Source organism: Ciona robusta, chromosome 3, assembly GCF_009617815.1.
Source record: "Ciona robusta chromosome 3, ASM961781v2".
In the NCBI taxonomy this organism is placed as follows: Eukaryota; Metazoa; Chordata; class Ascidiacea; order Phlebobranchia; family Cionidae; genus Ciona; species Ciona robusta.
In genome coordinates this window covers 4,908,925-4,931,520 of record NC_143237.1, presented here as the reverse complement: position 1 = coordinate 4,931,520, position 22,596 = coordinate 4,908,925, and the positions used below count along the sequence as shown (strand labels likewise).

Genomic DNA, 22,596 nt, shown 5'->3' with positions numbered 1-22,596 from the left:
GTGTTTGGGTTTTTTTGTTATGCACGACTGATAATTTAGTAAACCCAATTTTTATGAGTGAGGTCCTTGACTCCTTGTCAAAGTGTCTGGGATTTGGGCCAGATTTAACCCATAATCCCAACACCCGGTAGGCCGGTAAGAACATTTAAGTCTTTCATGTGACATGTGCTCCTAATCGAATGTGCCACAGCGTCTTAGCGTCTATAGCATATTAGCATAGGTAGTTCCAGACTTCAAGTAGAGTAATAAATGTTACCAAATACACGTAACACAGCACACCTAAAGACAAGTTATTCCATTTAATATAAATTTGAAGTTTAATAAATGTATTAGTATTACTATCTTTGTATACGATCATTCAAACTGTTCTCTTAACCTGATCGGACCTGCGTTCTTTATTACAAAATCCAACAAAACAAGATGCCTCCATAAGTACACACTGTTAGTGTACTATGATGCCACTATGGAAAGAAGTAAGATAACATTTCCGTTAGATGGCGATGACGTATTTATTTTTCTATTTTGTGGGGGACTAATTGCTTTGGGCTTTTACGTTTAAACTGATTTTGTAAATAGCTTCAAGAATGCACTGATGCATTTTAAAAAGCACATGCCAATAATTTCAGAAAGGACATACTAAATTGTTCGTTAGCGCAAAGAGATGTTGCTTTGCTTTGGTCAGCGGACGTAAAATTTTTGTAGGAAAAAGCAGAGTCCGTATATAAACATGTTTATATACGGACTCTGGGAAAAAGCATATTTTCCGACTTATTTTGTACCTAAAATTAACGTAAACTTGTGTTTCTACGTTTGTGTTTTAAAGTAAAATTTCGAACTTACATCGTTCGGAAAAGTTAAATCATCTATGGTTAAACATCAAACCAAACGATTAAACGCAGCTCACTTTATTTAGCGCATAACCGCTATCTATACGCCACACCAATATTGCTGTTCTCTTATATTTCTTTACAGATTCACATCAACAATTTTCTAACACAAATATTATTTACAATACATTATATATATTTAACGAATCTTCCAAATCATATTACTTCAGTCCCAAACATAGTTTTGATAGCAGATGTGGCAAGTGATTTTGAAGAAGCACACTTTAATGATATAATTGAAACCACCAGCAAAAGTTACTCAAGTAATGGCTTAGGGCTGCATCCCAGGTGGCAATCTACGCAAGCAGTTAAAACAGGTAAACTTCATTGAGAAAAAACACTTAATTTGCTGTTGTTGTTTCTGTTACAGTAGATTGACCAACCAAATGCCGAGTAAGCCAAAACATAAATAATGGTTGAAGTAGAGCAATAATAAAAGTAAGATACATCCTACGTGTCCCACCACCACCAAACCCATCAGAAGATGAATGGGGAAGAATCTTTAATCTTAAAGTCTTCAACTGAAATAGAATTTGATTTTTTTAGGAAATTAGGTAAGTACAGCTTAAAACTAGGTAAATATAAACCAAATGTTTTAAACATATATTTAATACAGGGGTTTCTTTAAGAAGTGTATGTAGAATAGACTCTTGAACAGTAAACTTAATAACAATGCATAGTATAATTAATGTTTTCAATTTTCATTTTGGATAATCTAATGAATGGATATGTAACAATAATACTTTTGTAACAGTTGTGTTTTATGAATTAGGTTATAACTGAAAATACTTACAAGAAAAAATGATATTGAAATGCTTGTGTAGCCAAGCGCGCACCAGTAACCCATTGAGTGAAAGATAATTCCAAAAATCATGACTATGATCATGCTGAAAGTGGTGTATGAAAATATAAGCAAAAACTTAAATGTACCAAGTACCACATATACTATGTAAGTTAGGAGTTGCCACAAAGCACAACTGAAAATGCAAAATAGGACATGACTGTATGTATATTACACACAGTAAAGTTTTAATGAATGTTTATTATGAATTGGTATGGACTTTTACTTGTTTCTGGCAGAGAGGTATTTGGCTTTTTAAGCTATATTATACAGATAAGTGTTAGTGACTTAAGAAAATAACCTACCCAACATATTTATAGCCAGAGTATGCAATAACATCCCATGTTGATAAATCGGTTCGAGCATTTACAATGTACAGACTAAGAAGAACAATTCCGACCTCAATGGCTAACCATACAAGGGCACTACTTGCCTGAATACCCAACACTTCAGGAGTAAATCTGTAACATAGTATTGCAGGCCAAGTTACCCTTAACCTGATTTTATGCTTCATGTATTAAAAAAAAGCATACCAGGTTTAAAATTTTCTGTTCTTAAAGTATTTTTCTTCAATGTTATATAATATAAATATAAACTAAATTTATTTAAAGTTGTATGAGAAATATCAGTGATTATTATCTTACTTGCCAGTCATTCCAATAGAAATTCCTGCAATTAGGATGTATGTGACATACGCCATCACTGTAAAAAAATGTATGGTAAATAGTCAATACATAATAAGATCAAATCAAAACATTTTCCACCAACTAAAAGTGAACTTGTTAACATTTTGTAGATTCCTGTTTCAGAATGCAATTTTAAACTCCTCGTCCCCAAAAGGTTATTATACATAAACGCTTGAATTTTTCAATTTATTGTTCATAAAAAATTCTTTAAAAATCCCAAAATAAGAACAAAACATGCAGAAAACAAAAACTGAAGGTTCTTTGACTCCACAGGTGCTTAGTTATTACCTGGTATGTACAAATCTGGTGCATTGATGTCGAATCTTGGTGCAACAGGTGAATCTTGATGATATTTCACACTCCAATCCTGAAAATACATTTATTATGTGTATTTTACCGTAACTGTAAGTATACGGTAAAATAAATTGAACTATATTATCTTTGTGTGAAACAGCTACATAAATAGGTATTTGGGATATTATATTTATCTATTATATTTTATACCGATACACCTTGTTTAACTTTGTGTGTGAAGTGTGAGTGATTGTTTTTGTTTTATTTCTCATTGTTGCGAAACAGTTCAGTAAAGAAACAACAACTAAGCTATAATAACTAACTGCAACTAACATGCATAATAGTGCATACCTATATAAAGGATAATTTTGTTAGCAGAATCTACCCAGACAGAATTGTCAGTCAAGTTGTAGTTTGTTTAAGCATGTGGAAAAGTGAAATCATACACAAAAATATCATATGACTGTTTTAACTTCATTACAGCACAGATTATACCGGTTTGTTTCGTAAAATTAACAAGATAAGTTGTGAAAAAACAATGTATATATTGCGCAACTTAATAGTTGAAGACTGTTTGATGTATTTTATTAGGTCATTTAATATGCCACCCTTTAGGGGAAGGAGTTATTAGGGATGCACATTACAGAATTTCGAATCCATGAGATTCGAATCCTTTTGTATCCGAATCTAATTTCGGGATTCGGTATTCTGTTTAATGACGTCATAATAACAATTTTTGAAACTTAATAATTTTGAAAAAAAATATTGTTGTGTTTGTGGGCCTTCCGAGAGTAAACGTTTCGCAACGTCTTTTCATAGCCTGCTATACGTTTCGTGACGCAAAAACTACCCAATAGTACAATTTTTAATCATTTTACAGCTCATGATCCAACAAAGCTACTATGAAAGAGTCAATACACTGACTTATGTGGGTAAAACTATTTTTTGCTATAAATATAAAAAGATTCGAAATTCTAGATTCGAAATGAAGTATTCTAGGATATCCTAGAATACCTAATTATTCTGTAATGTGCATCCCTAGTTGCAAATTGCAATATATGTAAATAAAACAAAATATATTATACAATGTAACCACTGCTACTTTGAATTTGTGACTATCATTCTATATTAACATAAATTAAACATTTTTTCCCGATTTTAACATGAACAAAAACCTTTTACTTGCAGGATTTATATTTTTTTATTATAGTCCTATGTATATACCTGGTGAGTGAATGGAAAAGAAAGCAAAGCAAGTTTCTTCGCAACATAGCTTGTGTCAACTGCAAAGTAGTACTTTAACTTTGACATGGAAATGTATTTGTCCACCTTAAAAAAAACTTTACATTAGTTAATTAGGATTAAGAGTCTAATAATATAAATATACATTTAGTAGGATGGGGGAAGATGGGACACTTTGTGAGACGAGACTTTTTTTAATTTCTTTTTACGGATCCCCATTTAATGATAATCAGGAAAATAAGGTTACAGAATTATTCCACAGTATTATCACAACTTTATAAAACGCCCGTCAAAGCTGATTACTGTTTTTAAATATTAAAAAATATGTAAAATAGAAACAGTATACTTTGAACAGGTAAAAAAATGCGAAATAGTAAGGTGCTTTTAATGCTCGCTAAATCATAGTAAAGCCAATGAATTTTTTTAGTTTGCGTGTGCGAACGATTAAACTAGTTTCATAGCTTCATAAAACAACCTTGAATATTTCGTACAGTTTGATTTGTCTCATAAAACTAGTTTTAGTTTTGTAAAAAAACACTGAGATATAAGCATGAAGAAAATAGGCAGGGGTCAATATGATTTTAAATTGAGATAAAAACAACAAAAAAATATTGGTTTAACGTTAAATATATGGAGTTTACATGGTAAAAAAACTAGCACAGCCTGTTAAAGGGCCTAAACACACACCAAATGTACATCGCTTTAATCGATAGAGTGTGCTTTTCTAATTTAAACGACACCTGACCTTGTTTAATCGGTTCTGTATAACCAAAGATATTCCAGCTCAAACACCGTAAAATTCATAAAACTGATTTGAAAATTGCGTGGCGAAAAAAATGAGAAGTGTATTACCCATGTGACAAAACACGTCACATAATTGTTGAAGCGTGGCCGCTCTCATTCAGAAAAGCGAGAGGCAGTGTTTTCAGCGAAAAACGATAGAACGAAAAAAACACGGATTACGGTTTTACAAATGAATCAGTCACGTGACTAGTACGTTCCTCTGTCACAACCACGAAGGTCGTAGTAAAAAAGGATAGTGCTAGAGAGGATGAATATCTACGCCTATACTAGACCAAATTTTAATAAGCAAAATATTTATGGAATCGATGAAACGGTCGCTTTTTGAATTTACCACAAAAAGTAACGTGGGGTGTGTTTACGCTCTTTAAATTCGGTAGGTTAACTACAAGTTGCAGAATACTGCCAATGTAAATATATTTTACTTTAGAGTCCCATCTTCCCCCATATTGTAGTTTTGTATGTTTTCATTGCCAAACTTTGAAAGGTTTGCTTTTAATTTGGAAATTCATACCTCAGGAGTTATTAAACTATAAAATACTTATATAATAAAAAGATAATATTTAAAAAATATATTCGAAATTTGGTCATTTGCACTTCGTGATAATTTATGAGAAGTGGCTTGTGCCAAAAACAGAGTAGTAATAGTAATAACCAATTTGTAGCAAAAATAAAAACTTTAACAATAGTTATAATCAATTTTCTGTTATTACAAGTTCATAATACATTTGTAGGATACAATATTTATCCATTGATGTTCGAACATTACTTATTGTCGTTTAAACAATACCAATTGTTACGCAATAATATAATGTATAGGTAACATGTTAAAAGCTATAGCAGTAGGGCAAGAAAAAGAATGTTTAGACTTTATTTTCAAAGCATACTTTAATATATTTTTGAATTGTTGTCCATTATTAAAGTTATGATGTATAGTAAATATGGGACACTTTGTTAGACAGGACTTTTTTATTTTCTTTGTACGGACTCCCAATACACTTAATAATCAAAATTAACAATGATTTTAAACTGTCCCATCTTATCCTCTGCGTTTCGAAAAATTTCACTTGTTGTGTGGATCGCTAAATAACTCCTCTTTATTTTATTATATTTTATTAAAATATTGTCAATTAATAAAGGAATGATAGTGCTAATTCGTGGTATTAACCAAATATCGTCATCTATTTTGATTTTGGAAATATTTGGCAATATGTGCTTAAGTGTCCCATCTTCTCCCATTGTACTATATATAAATCTTTAAATCACTGCATTAAAAACATTACTATGGAAAATTAAATTATACAATTCATTAATTCACATTTTTTTCCAGCATTTCTTTTCCATGTCCAGCTAAAGATTGTCCATACTGCATTGCCATATTTGCCATCGGATCATTCAGTATTTGCTGACCAGGAAACATTCCTGGTTGTAAATTATAGGCCCCAGGTTGCATTGTACCTCCAGACACCTCATAAGGGTTAGGTTGACTGGTATCTTCAAATAATTGTGGCTCCTGCAATGGCCCACGCTGCCGAGCCTGGGAATCTGTAGGAAGAGAGTCGGTATATATACATGAGTTATTTCGTCACCATAGAAATGTTACAGGGCAATCAAATAGGTCTAATACCGCAGATTGTTTACCCTAGCAAGAGAAAATTTTAAACACTTCCTTACAGTTTAATCGCAGAACTCAAAAACTGCATAACTTTTTGACAAATGCTATTTTTACATGAAATAACTATGATACACGCTTAATTCTAATCAAATAAATAAACATACTTGACATATACGTTGTATCCATCATGCAGCAATGAACAAACTACCTCTTTTTTGCAGCAGCACGCACCTTGGCACCTATTTCTATATATATTTCTATATTTAAGAAAGCACCAATACAAAAGAAAATATTACTGGCATATCATATCTATAAGTTTCACAACACACATGTGTAGTTGTTTAATTAAATACTTCTTAATAACCTCGAAAATATTGAGTTTTTTAACAACAAAATAACCTAATAAACTTTTCCTATCACATACGTGTGTCAGTCGTCACGGTCTGGGAGGTTTTATTACGTCACTTGCAGCCAGAGCAATAGAAATACCCAAAGTTAGTATAGTCTATACTAACTTTGTTCTTTACTACATTTATAATCCAACATGGGTGGACATGCAGCTCCAAACTGCTTAAGTACTAGCAGATAAGGTGTTCGCGTTTTCCGATTTCATAAAGACCCGTAACGCAGAAAAGGTAGCTTACTAATTCAAGCAGAGGACCAAAAATAGTAACTCAGTATTGTTTTCCTCAATGTCACTTCGATATTAGACAAATTTTACAAAGATAGCTTAAGTTTCGTTGCCGGGTATACGTGTTAAGTTTGTGAGCCAAAAAGTAAAATCACGGCAATTTACATGCAAAACTGCAGCTAGATACACCAGTTCATTCTGTGCGTTTTTGTTTGTATTTTTTATTTTAAACATGTTCTTTTATGTTTTTGGCTATAGTAAACTTGATATTTTCTGTTTTTTTTACTCTTTAATCGATTGAGTGTTCAATAAAAGTCTTAACCTGTATGTTTTCGAATTTGTAAAATTTCACCTGTTGTGCGAATCGTTAAATAACTCCCCGTGTGTTTTAATATATTTTCTGAATTGCTGCCAATTAGTAAAGGTAGGTATAGTACTAATTCGTGGTACCACCCGAATACTGTCGCATACTTTGTTGGAGTGTGGGAATTTGTTGAGTTCACGGTTATCCAATACAATGTATTACACCCTTCTGATGAACTCAGGCCTCGTATACTTTCTTAATTTATCTTCATTTTTTTATTCATGCGCCACGGTCAATTTCGATTATATTGATGCTGTACCTTAATATATAGTTGGTGCCTTTATAAACCTCGTGCCAGTTGGATACAGGAATGCAAATTTGGACAGCCCTCATTGGTGATCATTGGATGTAGTTCTGTGGGGTAAGAAGGGACACTTTAGCACGTAATATTCAAATTTACTGACCGCATTTTAAACAATTAACAACGATCTATATGGGAGTCGTGAGGATACGGCTTTATATTTCTTCGACTGTTTTTGTTTACCACCAACTTGGTCAAAAAAATAGAATGGAAAGATGTCCCATATTCCCCCACACTACTATATATAAATCACAGATCCTTCAGTCACGAAGCAAACGCTCGAACCAAACTGTACCATGGTGTTTTAAAGCTGCTCAGATGATAGGTTTGTTCAATTCAAATTTCATTACAATAAGAATCTGTTACTGGTTTAATAAAGCTGCGAGAATACAAAGATGTACAACCAAACAGTACAAACTGATTAGGCGGAACTAAGTGTCGCACACAAAGCTAGACACAATGGAATGAAATGAGAAGTGATTTATATACACAGCGATAAATGTTTACAGTGAATGTACAACTTACGGAAAACAACAGTCAAATGCAAAACAACGGGAGGAATTTACAAAACAATAAATAAATAGTATATGTACACTAACTTGAACAAAATGCTTTTTATGAAAACAACACTCGTGGCAATTTGGCAGCATTGTAGATGTTTATAATAAATCAAAACCAACGTTACTTGGCGGTGATATTTAATTTTCTCGTTAAGTCCGTTCGTCCAATTTCCGTGAGTGCAGTTTCTATTGCATGTTTAATTTCATCCCATTCTCTGTTCGACACTAACTCCGAAGACGCCCAGTACGTGAACACAAATCTCATCTGCGCTCGGCAATCCTCATATTCATCATAGTCCACACTTTGAATTATAACATCGCTGACGCCAAGCTCACGGGCGACTGCTCGCCATTCATGAGATAGTAAATTTTCACACACAAAGTCAACCAACATAGAGAGAGTGTTCGGTAAACTGGCATACTCGCTCTGTGGTATTCTCAGCTCTGGGTATTCCCCAGCAACAGTTGTGTTGTCCGATACTGCATGCGTGGAATGACCAGATTCCGAGTCATAATCTCCCTCTACACCACTATCAAAATCACTTGTACTTCCATGACAGAACTCACAAGTCCCACTCGGTGTACTTGCTCTGCTTGTCGCATCACTTAAAGATCCTTCATTCCACAGGTCGGACACAGAGCTACAAGAATCGCGTCTTGATCTTACACCTTTATGATTGTCGTTAAAGGTATCAGGCGATTCGCATGGTCTTGTTTTAGGGGTGTAAGGCCGACTGAGTGGATTTAAGTTTGACTGAACTAGCGTTTGCGGTGGCTGCAGCGCTGATACGTAATGTAAGGATTCTTCCCGAACATGATTTGTACGTATCGGTGTTTCTACGTATGTCTTGAACATGCATCTTAAAGAACTGTTGTCCAAGTACACACAATGTTGGGGTTGAGTTGTGCGGTAGCAAGGAACATACCTTACTCTTGGTGAAGGAACCACAGTTGTAACTTTAATAAGTTTTCCAGTTTCAAGGTAACGTACAGGCGACTGTACGTAAGGAAAGAGAACGGGAGACATTACCACACACGGATTCACTGAAGGCCAACCAGGATGAACTGCATTATACCGAGCCATTATTATTCTTACTTTTATTCTTCGTTGGATAATTTGGTTCTTTGGTTTTTAATATCGACTTGTAGTATATTGTTGTAGTATATTGTTGCTTGTACGTACAACTAACTAAATACAATTGTTTACCGATATAAATTCATCTAAAAAAGTAAATTAATTAATTAATTACGTATGTTAATATTAGTGACGTCATTTGTTGTATGACCTGCCTGTTCTTAACGATTCATCGTTAACATGCAAAATAATGTGACCTCGTGTTAAGTCGTTTTCTTTATTCGATACACGCGATAACACGCGCTGTTTATATACATCCTCATTAGTAGTTAATCCAAATCTGGCAGCAAAACATCTACGCGCCTGCGGCATTATTCATTTCTTACAAAACAAGACAGTTTTCTTGATATCGAGATAAGAAACACTGAACTAACTAATCGAAAATTCCCACTTGAACGCCTACAGCGTGCCTCACTTTTAGACCTCATTGCACAAAGCGCGTCGTATCTCGTGCTATACCACGTGGAACCTACTACGTTTTCCTCTTTGTTTACCAGACGAATGTAATTCTCACACGAAGTCGTCTGGCACGTGCCCCCCCACGCTTACATACAGCACATGTCTATGTGAAGCCAGTAACCAATTCTTTTCCGAAATATGACGCCACCACATTTCGTGTGTGTGTGCTCACTAAAAAAGCTCGAGCTAGGCAAGAGTGAAACTAATGTTAAAGCCTTTGTAAGAGAAAGATCTACCTGAAATATTTTAAGAAACACTATTTTAAATTTACGAGAATAAATTTGACCGTTACGAAACTCATTCTAACAACAGTATACATTTTGAGGACAACTTGTTACTTACATTACTCACATAAAACTTATTCACATATCGCAATACTTCGACAAAAATTAAGGAAGAATAAACACTGTACTTTCGTCTAACTAGGAAACCCTCGTAACTGTGAAACGACGAACAACAAACTGCGACAAACTGTAAAAGTTTACGCAATGACGCGTAAGCTTGTGACGTCATGGGAATAGCCCGCGGACCCACCACCTGCCTCGAGTGATTGGATATTGTGATGATATCACATTTTCACGAATCGTACGTCACTTGCGTTTATTATGGTTGTACAGAAATACCTTGATTCATTCGAATTTAGAAAACTGAATGGTTAAGTATAGCGACAAGGAACAATTCGTACAAGTGGGGAAACCCAAGGACATTCATAACAAATGAAAACTATTTTAACTTAAGTTAAAAGGCATAACGGTATTTGTGAAACTCATTGAATTTACAGACACACCTTACGCCCCATCCCGTTGTTTTTAATCCGGAAACGCAAGGATTCGGTTGCCTTGTATCACAAGCCCCCTTTACCATATTTGGCATATGGTCTTATTCACAAATCAAACTTACGCGCACTGAGACAACAATGAGACTTCAACCTCGTGACTCATCGTCATTGACGTACTGACGTAGCGTTGTATTACAACCCGGAAATCATCGGCTAAATTTGCTGTGAACATTTAATTTTTTTTTGAAATCTCTGCTTATACGCGCTCATCAATTTCTCCACTGAACGATTTAAAATATTTAAGCTGGCTCGTAACTGCTTATGCCATACTACAATTAACAACGTGTAAGTATCACGATCATCTTATTCATTTGCTTGGCAACGTTGCTAACTTTATTCTACTACGGAGGAACTAATACTCACAATCTAATGAAAGCGAAAGCGTATCGTTTAATCAGTCATATAGGCCTACAATATTTGTTCAATACATGAAACGAAACCATCTTTGATAACGAACTTTTATTGGGCCCAACTGTGGATTATTCAGCGACTGGACATATTTATATAACATTAGCATAAGCCAGTTCAGCGTTTTTCGTATAAACATCTTTTGTTTACAGTGATATTGCGAAAACTCAGCATATTTTATTGCTGACAAACATACGGCGGTCATTACAGTGTCTGGATAGAAGAGAACTACACGGGTAGATACGATACCAACATGTAAACAAAAACAGTTCACACCCATATGTATCGACTCTCCAAACTCACCACGCCCTACGTCATTTCTCCCTCCTATACCTCTGAATTGTGGCGCAACTTTGTTTTGTATCAAATTTCTATTTTACTTTCACATTCTGTAACGAAAATTAAGCTTTCTCTTGAGCAACCATTAGTAGCTGGAAAGCAATTTAATCAAACACACCATATAATAATCCTCAATATCACTATACTTAAAACAGTTCGGCCGATTTTCAGCAGCAGTCAATCGATTAAAGCTTTTGTAATCACCGTCTGTTTCTGACATACCGTCAACTCTTTTTGATTGCCCATTCAAAATATTCATTCCATGGGTTAAATTGTACTAGACAAGCACATTGCGCCATTATCCCCACTGCGTGTGAGAACACCCGGTATTAACTTCCAGGAACTGTCAACAATTCAGTCAATTATTTCCTTTTGGGTCGCTTCTCTTTCGCGGGTTTAATTAAATTTTAATACAACACAACGCAAGCTAGGGCTGATTTAATATTATACTGCAGTAATTCAAATGCCCACGGTACCATATTTACAGTAAGAAGGATAATAAACAATTGATAAAACTGTTCAAAATATACACAAGTAAATAAAATAATGGTACATCACTTACGCTTATACATATCACACAAGGAAAGAAATAATAACTGTTTTAATCAATAAAATATCCCCAACTGTGAATAAATTATCGTGATACACGTTACGTGTGTATACGTAATAACGCAATGTACGCACGACTCACAATACGTAAATAACAGAGGGTATTGACGTGACGACTAGCAAGTGCAAAATACTTTACACGCGCGTATTCCATACACGATTATATTGCTTCGTTATTTGAATGAACTGCATACATCGTGATTAATTATATGTAATAGAAATAATCACGAAACAATACATCCATTGTCCTTTGTTACTTTAATGTCAGGTTCTTTTATATTTTGGATTTCGCCTTCTTTTTCTGTTTTTACTTTGGACTGCAAAACAAAAACACATTAAAAAAAAATAACATTGAATGAATTTAATTAACCTATCCTCACTAGGCAGAGAAACTTCGGGAGTTATAACATTCTATTCATCTCTGGAGTTACCACAAGCGCAACTTTGTGGGTGACTGTTAGACAACACATCACACTAACCACTACACTGTGTTAGGGCAGAACACACACGCTCATATAATTGGGAGGCAAAACTAACTACCTCGCTGCACCGTGATTTTCATAGCAAAATTTGAATTTACCTTTTTATTTTGAGCAACGTTCTTACTGATGCTGAAACCGGCATAAACTGCTTTAGTCCAACTTGAACTTAGAAATGGTACAGTGTATGGAGTTGGTTCAACTAATCCATGGGTGGCTTGTAAGGACATATTGGGGGCAACAGGAGGGATTTTGTGATGGTATCTGTAAAATTGGAATGTGTGACTGTGTTCCCTTACATCTTACAACATCATAATGCTAACAAAAATTTTGAATTTTGTTTTTCGAACTGGGAGGAAATCTGGGGCACTAAGCAGGGCTATTTAATTCCGCCACCCATAAAATTTGAATTTATCCACCATTCTAATGGTAAGTGAACATCAAGGATTAATTTGTGCTTACATAAATCCATTCTCTGATTCACTTTTCTTTAACTTTCTTTGTAAATCTTTTTGAAAATTTCTGTAAAACGCATGTTCGTGAGGTCTTATGGTTGATCCTGCTCCTTTGGTTGTGATGTATTCCTTGCATAGTTTGTCTGTTTCTTCAAAAGCTGAAATATGTACATTTGCGTATAAAAATTTTTTATGCAATGGCGTATCAATGAAAAATCAAAATTTGTTTATGTATAGAGTAGACCATGGAGCGATAGAGATGCTGAAATATGATGAAACGGTATCAACAAGTGAAAATGAACCGCTGAAGTAAAACAATTGGCACAATGCATGGAATTTCATTTGAAATACATTCCCAAACTTCCAAGGATTTATTTTATAAGTGAACTGTACAAAATGCATTTCCTGTGTAACAATTTTAAACAAAAATTGACAAAAAAATGATTACAAATACATTATTGAATCTTTATTATAAAAAGATCTTACCTTGATTACTGTCCATTAAACAACGAACTGAATCTCCACATTTCTCATCACTTAGCAATCCACTACCATAATAACATAACGCCTGTAGACAAAAAGATCATTTAAAAAAACAATAATAATAAATTTATTTATCACAAAAAAAAAAATAGAGTTAGTACTACAATGGCCTACTAAAGATACGGCGGCATAAGTCGCTTTCACATGTGTTACTTCTGTATTATTATTACACAACTACGGTAATATCATTCTACATCTCTTCAAGTTTAGAATTAATGGGTTATCACATAGTGTTATCACATAGTGATAACTTTCACCTATTAAATCTGGAACTAAGTAAAATTTTAAATGAATGGTTTGAATTAAAGCAGCAGAAGTTTGATTTGGACAGCAGAATGTGAACAAGAGCATTTCTGTCAGATTGGGATAAAATCTGGTCTTAGAGTTCACAAATTACACATGAATCAGGTACAAAGCTGCCACATCTTGTCTTAAAGTAAGGTAACTTTTGCATGAAGCAATTGTGCTTTCATGGAATAATGCAAGTGCGAGCAAAACAATTTGCTTCTTGTTTTGTGGATAAAGTGATGAGAATGTTGGTTTATTGGTTTTCCTCAAGTTAGCAGCAGTGAGCAATCTAGTCAAACTTTATCATAAATTTTGTGCAGGTCAGCCCATGATATAACACCAGCATCAGCATCACAGTAAATATTTGTTTCTCCAATTTGAAATGAAATTGATGGAGAAAGTTCTTGCAAGAGAAACTTACTGACTTTCATTTTTGTTTTGTTCATTTTTTACAGAGTGAATCATACTGAAAAATGTAATAGTTACATTCTTGAGTACTGGTTTGTGGATAGAAACTGTTTCACCAAAAAATTAGGCAGCAAAACGAACGATAAACTGCAACAATATTTCTTACTCTAAATCCAACATTAGCCACTTCACCGCTACATTGTGATAAATTATTAGATAACCACTTTCCCACGATTTTCTCCTTGGGGCAGATTTTTAGATACATTTCATCTACCAAGAGCACTACATCTTCAGATATTTCACCAGCATTTTTCTGCAAAACCGCCGCCTTGTGGATGTCAATAAAATAATGGGGAAGAGAATTTTTTCCATAAAGGTAGGATCTGTGCAGATGTGTATCCAAGTGCAAGACAGAATCTGATCATAGCTGCAAAATGTGGTGGACATCCTTGTGCTTTGTAATGTTCCTATTCCATTTCCATTTCCTGGAATAGCGATGATTTCCTCAGACTGAAAACTGCCAAGGTATGTCGGAAAATTATCCAATTGAGTAAAACTGGCAATTTTTTTACCCCCGCAGTAAACCATGTTGGCAATGGTACCTGGTTGCAACAGTACTGCAGCTTTACATGCAGATCTTCAACTTTTATCACAAAAAGTATGGTCAAAAATAAATTTCAAGCTTGTAGTACAACACATGATTACCATTTTTTAAAAAAAAGTATGCTTTGGCGGGCAGTTTGGCCAATGAGTACTTGCAGTTAACTGACCAAATTCAGCAACTTTGGTCACGACTTGTACAGGAATTCAATCATCTTCAGCATGAAGGGGAGGCTTTCTGGTTGTTTCTACCGTTGCTAAGCAAGATGCTTTCTATGTAAGGGCTATCTCGGACTGTACAGTGGGGACTGGATTTAATTTATTCCTACATTTCCCAAAGTTTTATTAAAAAAATATTTATCATGCTCTAGACCTCTGTGGTTAAACTAACACAAACATACCATGGTTGAGTTGTATTACACTTTCTTGCACTTGACCACACTTATTACACTTTCTTGCACTTGATTTAATCTTCGAATCTTCCTATCATTCTCTGTACTACAGACAGACAGTACAAACAAACAAAACAAAAAATGCAAGTTGGAAACACGAAACAATAGCAAAACAATGCAAGGCTTGTTAGCTTGGACCATTCAAAAGTTATCAAAACCAACTTATATGGCGGTATTTTTAGTAGGCCATGGCCCATAGTACTACCTTTACCTTGTGTGCAATGGCAATTGGCAAGATGTAAAAAAAATTTGAAAAAATACAAATTGACTTACATATGATTTATAAAACTTTTCTTTCAGTTGAAGATATTTTCTCCATTTTCCAACAATGATTTGGTCTTTTGAGTTGAGCATATGGTCAGCTTGTTGGAAATATTTTGAAGTTTCATTTGCAAGTGCAGCAATCAGGGAATCTTTATGCTTCTTCTCCACCGCTCTTGCAATTGTCACTATAAAATATTTCCTATTATTGTTACTTATGATTTGTGTTTAAACTTTAAACCCAGCGTAGGTCTTAAAATACTAAACAAACTTCACTTGTGAAAGCTACGGGAAGAGCAAGGAGAGGATCTCTCTCTAAAACTTTTACAAATTTATCCAACAGCACTTAATAAAATCACTAAAAAAGTTCTTCAGCGTGAAAAAGTAGCTGTCATTGCAATTTAAAAAGCTTAGTTTAGCTTTGAGCTTTCCGGAATTACGACCCTTTTACTAAAATAGTACCTTCTTGAGCTTCTGCCTGACAACACATGATATAACATTCCAACACATTTGGATCTAAATCGGAACATTTCTGAGGTGGATTCTTTAGTTTTCCAGCTTGATTATCCTGCATACACAATTTTACAAATTTGTTATAAACTACTGGAGCACACGTATAATAAAACTAAATCAAATTATCTGAAGTGAATTGCCTGCCATGAACAGTAAGTAAAGTAAGACACAACAACTAGATGTAATAATCCAGTATGCTACAATTGGAAAAACTGATTGCAAGTTAAAAGTTACATACAATACAAGGGGAAGTGTTAAATAAAACACAGAGACAATTAGCATAAGTTTAGACCAGGGGTTCCCAAACTTATGAAATCGCGGGCCAATATGTGAAATCATAATTATGCGACGGGCCGCCAAGCGAAGAAGGTTTTCCTCGCTATATTTGCGACGCGACGCGTATTGGCGAAAATGCGGTTATAACGAATACTGTTAGGTCAGGAAGTTTGACGAATATGCTGTTAATAAACAACGATTCTGGAATAGATTAAACTTCGTACTTGCAGAATAAAAGACAAAGTTTCACAGTTTTTTTTTTATTGAATCATGTCGTGAAAGCATGTTACCGATAGTTAAGAAATGAACGAATGAATGAACGAAAAACGAAAAGTAGGCTATTTATAGATCAATCATGCTTTTTACTTTTGACTTGTGCAGTTGGGATTTCTGTGAAATTATTTTTGTAAAACGAGGTTTCAATTTTGTACAATTAATTCTAAGCACAGCCCCCAGGTGACTATCTGTTAATCTGGTACGAAGTTTTGATTTGTTGATATTCATCACGGAAAACGTCTGCTCACAGAGGTACGTGGATCCAAACAAACAAGCCATTTCTTTGGCATGTGTCAATAGCACGGGATAAGTATCATTGTTCAAGTTTTGATAAAACGTCAACAGCTCTTCGCTTTTGAATTTATCTTTTGCTGTTGTATTTTCCTGCAACTCAATTAATTCAAACTGGAATTTGGTGGGCATTGTTTCTACCGCACATTGAAATGGGTTTCTAAATAATTGAAACTCTGTACTACGGCTTCGAAAGTCATCAAATCTTCTCGAAAATTCATCCAGTAGACGCGTGATTGTTTCGCTATACTTAGTGTTAAAAAATAAATGTCTTGCGGCAGGATTCTCATCTGCAAATTTCGTACACATTGAAAGATTCAAAATATTTTTGTCAAGCAACTGGGATCTAACCAGAACTAACTTTCGTTCTGTTGCTTGGACGTCATCGATCAAGCTTGAAGCCAATTTGCCTTTGCCCTGGAGTTTTAAGTTTAAAGAATTCATTATGGCAGTAATGTCGACCAAAAACGCCAAGTCGCAAAGCCATTCATTTTCTTGAAGTTCGGGGATATCGTAGTTTTTTTCCTTGCAAAATTCAAAGATTTCTTGGCGCAAATGAAAAAATCTGCTTAGTGTTGCTCCTGTACTCAGCCATCGGACCGCGGTGAAATAAACAACATCTTCATGCTCTGAGTTAAGGCTTTCCAAAAACGATTTAAACTGGCGATGATTAAGTCCTCTACTGCGAATAAAATTGACTGATTTAATTACGACATCCATGATATTTTTCATTTGGAGAACTTTCAAAACTAGAGCCTCCTGGTGAATGATGCAATGGTAAGTAATTAATTCTTTGTTTGTTATTTCATTAAACTTGGATTTTAGAAGTGCTACGCAACCTGATCTTTTCCCGACCATAGAAGGAGCACCATCAGTAGTGACTCCCACTAGTTTATTCCAGTCAACGTTATGATGACAAAAGGCACTGCAAATAGCATCAAAGATATCGACACCACGAGTTTGCCCTTTTAAGCTTTGCAAAGACAACAATTCTTCGTGAACTTCAAATTTGTCTGTAATTCCGCGAATGAATATAAGTAGCTGTGCCGTATCGCTCAAGTCGGTGCTCTCATCCAATGCAATAGAAAAATGAGTAAAATTTTCGAGTAATTCATTCATTTGTAAATCAATATCATTACCAATATCTTCAATGCGCCGAGTTACTGTGTTGTTGGAAAGACTAATGTTCGCAAATTTACTTCTCTGTTCCGGACAAAGCAGCTCTACAACTTGAAGCATGCAGTCCCGTACAAACTCACCCTCGATAAAAGGGCGACTTCTTCGAGCAATATTATATGAAACAACATAACTGGCCATTACTGTCGCTTCACTTTCACTTGACATTTTCTTAAACATGTTTGTTTGACTTTTATAAGATGTTTCGAGTGATTTATATTTAGCAATCCTATCATCACCAACCAAATGTTTAAATTTTTCCAAATGCTTTGTTTCATAATGTCGTTTTAAGTTGTATTCTTTTAATACAGGAATAGCCTGCTTGCATACTAGGCATATGCATGCCTGGTCTTTTTGTACAAAGAAGTACGAATGTTGCCACTTTTCTAAAAACTGTCTGTTTTCACTCACTAGTTTTCGCTTCTTTTCGGCCATTTTTACAACGCGGTATAACCCATGTAAAACTCCTACCAGAGTAACGAGCGTGAAAGGTTGGTTGATGCTGTGACGGTCATAACTATTCTTGTGACGTAACAAAGGCAATGTAGATTATCAGATAAATTAATAAAACGATTTTAGAAGATTTTTTAAAGTAATACGTGCATTTGTGAACGTATCTACGTATGTAAATCGGTAATTTTTTAAAGTCCTCTGCGGGCCATTTATTTTGCTCCCGCGGGCCGCAGATGGCCCGCGGGCCGCGGTTTGGGAACCCCTGGTTTAGACAATAAGATATAAATCACCTTGAACTCTTTGAACATACCAGCAGCTTTCTTCAAGCAGCTGTGTATTTCTTTTGCATCTTCCATTTTTAATCTAAAAATGACAAAAAAAGTATTAGCAATTTCACGGTAAAATATAAATAAAACAAGCCAACAACTATGTTAGACCATAAAATAACGTATATATAGACTGTAATATACTTATATATATATAAACATTACTATTTCTATCATAAGTTATAGAAGTTATTAATATTATGTTTGATTAAACATAGCTATAAAAACACGATATTGTTGCAAACATACTCTGGTTGAGCAGCAAGTTTAGCAGCATGTTTGGTGTACCAAAGTGCAACGTTAATCCCCATGTTGACGAAATCAAACTCTGCATCATCTTCAACCCTACAAAGTAGCATTAATACAATCTTAAATTTTCCAGGTTTTATCTTTGTAAGAGATTACTGTTTCCCGCTTATTATTTGTAAAGTAATTTAAAATAGAACCATTTTTTAATTATGTGTCTATTAGCAATATAGAATAAGGTGCATTTATTTAAAGCGTAATTGAAATAAGACTTGTAAATAAATACTTACAACGGAGGTTTCCCAACATATAATGTCTGCGTCCACTTAAACTTGAAGAAGGTTTTTAGAGTTATTGCCATGCCGACAGGTCTTTCATCTTCAGTCTTACTTTTATCTATAGATAAAAAACTGAAAGATCTGGTAGTTTTTAACTTTTTACAGACTTAATTTAAAACAATATACATATATAATATTATACATTATTACTGTCACAAGATGTTTTTTTTACATGTTGTAATTGACTGTTAGCCTTTCTTATGATATAACATCGTATGTTGTTGTGTCGCACTGCCAGAAAACATGGCAGTTAGTTTATTTTTATTGAAATGGTTTTGAATGTGAACGATATTTTTTAAATGCATGTTATTTAAATAGGCAGTGCAAAGCAATTCGTACCAAGCAACAAACAGAGGGAATCGCGTGCCAAAAATCTGGAACAAGACAAGAGTCACGCGACACCATTCCACTGTTTTTATAGTCGGCAGTTTTTTCATAAAAAACAAATTTTATGTCTACTTAAATGCTAAGTTAACAGCTAGTTTTTAAAAAATTGCATTAATTTACAAGTTATGAATGTTTATAAAATTAAATTTTGTACTGCTAAAAACACCAATCGCGACGACGGACACTGTGACATTGCAATACAATATTTCATTGATGGAAAAAACCTGGACCATCAGTTGTTTATCGTTTATTGTTGCTGTTTTGATGAATAAGATGGTCAGAACTAGTGATGTACCGAAGTTTCGGTTTGCCGAATTTATTCTCATCAGCGATTTTGACAAAGATTCGGTTTTGGCCGAATCGTGCGTAAAGATTCGGCAAAAAACGAACTTTTTCACAGACAATATAGATACGATTAGCAAGAACTTGCGCAATTTGTGAGATAAAAATTAAAGAATATTTGCAACAAATAAGTTTAATTCAATTAATCGTCATGCTTTATAGCAATGCTAATCATTTCGGATACGGTTCTATGGGCTATGGCACACGCGCACTTTGATAAACTTCGTCACATTCGCGACCGAATCTGCTCCCGATCGTCGATAAAGAAACACTCGCTTTTTCTCTCTTAATAGTGCACGCGTCTGCTCCCGATCGTCGATAAAGAAACACTCGCTTTTTCTCTCTAAATAGTGCACGGGTCTGCTCTCGGTCGTCGATAAAGAAACACTCGCTTTTTCTCTCTAAATAGTGCACGCGTCTGCTCCCGGTCGTCGATAAAGAAATACTCGCTTTTTCTCTCTAAATAGGGCACGCGTCTGCGCACGATCCCCTGCACATTTTTAGCACAAAGCAGAATACAAAATGTAAAAGTAAAGTTTTCGAATAATTTTTTTACTCTCGGTATAGTTTTAAGCCAGTAACCGTGACCGTGAGTAGTATAAATGCAGGTAAATCGCGATTATGTGAATTTTAATTGATGCAAATACAAGTGCGAGGAGCGAATCTATCAGGAAATTAGAACCAACACAAATTGTAATGTAATATTGCTAAGTATGGTCCCGGCCGAGCTTGGACAGAAGCCAAAAACGTCGTTCTTAGGCACCGCGCGAAAATCAGAGTTTCGTGAATCCCAGTTGCAAGATATTAATTTTACACCTAAAATATTAAATTTAAAATTCATATACACATGTTACGTTATGTAACATTCAAAATCCAAAAAAACATTTCATATAAATCCGACAATTTATATACCACAGGGAACAGGCTGCTTGCAAATTAGACTAAGATTAGCATTTCGTCGGTTTCTACAAGAACAAATTCACAACGATTGCTTCGCTTACTAAGTGTTGAAAGTATGCTATCGCATGCGTCTTCCTTTATTTCCCAAGCCGACGCAGAGCGTAAAATGGGACGCTCATACACAATGTTTTTTTCGTCACAAAAGTAAATAATTTTTTTTGTTTGCGTAACACAGGTTTTGTCAATGGTTACACCGTTACAGTAAAGAATTTTTAAGTTCCCGAATTAACTGCTCGTCCGTGTTGCAATAAAATTAATTAATTAAATTTATCTAATCCACGCTCGTCCGTCACCGTTGTGCTTTTCTCCCAACGATTTACGTTTCCTGTAGTTTTGGTTTGTAAATACGCGCGTTATTAGGAGACTAATGTTTCCCACAACGCTTTATTGCCACATTAAAGACTTATATTGAAATTGTTGATACTTGTGTGTGACACGGTGCCATGATAAAGTATTTTCCTTTATGTCGTTTTTACCGACTGCCCGTCGCCGTGGATTCGGATGACGTCATAAACGATTCGGTTGATTCGGCCGAATTGATTCGGCACAAATGGCCGAATATTCGGTTTCGGCCGAATCGTTTTTTTAACGATTCGGTACATCACTAGTCAGAACCCTATTTAATGCAAATACATTACTTTAATAACAGCTTACTTCTTAGAGATCAGTGGCAAATCACACAAAATAGCCTATTAAGCTTTGTATTGTAAAGAAATGATTTTCCAAGTTTCAAATTTTTAATTAATATCTTAGTTAATTTTGTTTTCCAAACAATATTTTTATACTTGCTGTTGCTGGTACATCTCATATTTGTGGTGCACATTTTACTTAAAACGTCTTTTAGCCAAACAAAATTGTAACAAAAAAGACCACTACTATTTATTAACTTAAGTGTATATTTTCTATTAAAACCAACTTGTATGAGCTGGCCTGGATTCTTTAATCCATTTTAATCTTGCAACTACAAAATCGAATTACAATAACAAACCAAACATTTGCAATAACACAGCTAAACTAAATCGGATCTAACCTTTTTTATTGTCTTTTTCTTTTTCAGTTTTTGAATCCTCTATTTCAGTTGTGGTCTCTGTCTGAGAAGTGCTGGCATCATCTGTAGTTGGAGCAGGAACTTCAAATAAACCTTGAATTAAGGAGAAGTAATCACTGCTGACTGACTCCATTTTATCAGGAGATGCTAATGGATCGTTGAACAAAGACAATAAGGCATTCCTTGCATTTCTAAGGTCTCTAAAATCAAAATTTGGAATGTTATATAAAATATTTTTAAATAATGTTTGTTAAAATAAAAAAAGATATGTAACAAAAGGTTCATCACTCACCCCATCACTTTGTTGAAATCGGACTTCATTGAAATTTTTCTAACATCAAAAGATTGAGCAGCTGTTGCTTTGAATGGGTTACGGTGGAACCAGTGGGCCATGTTTAAATTCACTTGGCTTAATGTAAATGATCAATGAAGTAGCTATATTAGCTAAAAAGAATTTAAACTTAAAAT

At 34.6% G+C, this 22,596-nt stretch overlaps 3 protein-coding genes across 4 annotated transcripts; all 3 read right to left on the bottom strand.

Moving 5' to 3' along the window:
• Positions 1–943: 943 nt before the first annotated feature.
• LOC149738389 (protein YIF1B-like) lies at positions 944–6,762 on the bottom strand. 2 transcript variants are annotated; one of them, XM_089875143.1, is made up of 8 exons: positions 6,531–6,762; positions 6,070–6,296; positions 3,933–4,037; positions 2,703–2,781; positions 2,373–2,430; positions 2,034–2,189; positions 1,681–1,774; positions 944–1,408 (listed from the first exon to the last, which is right to left on the bottom strand). In XM_089875143.1, exons 1-8 carry the CDS (start codon positions 6,553–6,555, stop codon positions 1,229–1,231), a joined length of 924 nt encoding a protein of 307 aa, XP_089731269.1. In that variant the 5' UTR covers positions 6,556–6,762; the 3' UTR covers positions 944–1,228. The 2 variants fall into 2 exon arrangements, with proteins under 2 accessions (XP_089731269.1, XP_089731270.1); XM_089875144.1 differs by lacking the exon at positions 2,034–2,189.
• A 1,252-nt stretch (positions 6,763–8,014) lies between these two features.
• Positions 8,015–10,241, bottom strand: LOC149738388 (uncharacterized). The gene has a single exon (XM_089875141.1). It carries the CDS (start codon positions 9,304–9,306, stop codon positions 8,344–8,346), a length of 963 nt encoding a protein of 320 aa, XP_089731267.1. The 5' UTR covers positions 9,307–10,241; the 3' UTR covers positions 8,015–8,343.
• Positions 10,242–11,824: 1,583 nt separating this feature from the next.
• Positions 11,825–22,590, bottom strand: LOC149738387 (BRO1 domain-containing protein BROX-like). The gene is made up of 11 exons (XM_089875139.1): positions 22,421–22,590; positions 22,111–22,328; positions 19,344–19,449; positions 19,057–19,152; positions 18,772–18,844; positions 15,959–16,064; positions 15,509–15,684; positions 13,431–13,512; positions 12,952–13,102; positions 12,591–12,753; positions 11,825–12,327 (listed from the first exon to the last, which is right to left on the bottom strand). Exons 1-11 carry the CDS (start codon positions 22,519–22,521, stop codon positions 12,235–12,237), a joined length of 1,365 nt encoding a protein of 454 aa, XP_089731265.1. The 5' UTR covers positions 22,522–22,590; the 3' UTR covers positions 11,825–12,234.
• Between the last annotated feature and the right edge of the window lie 6 nt (positions 22,591–22,596).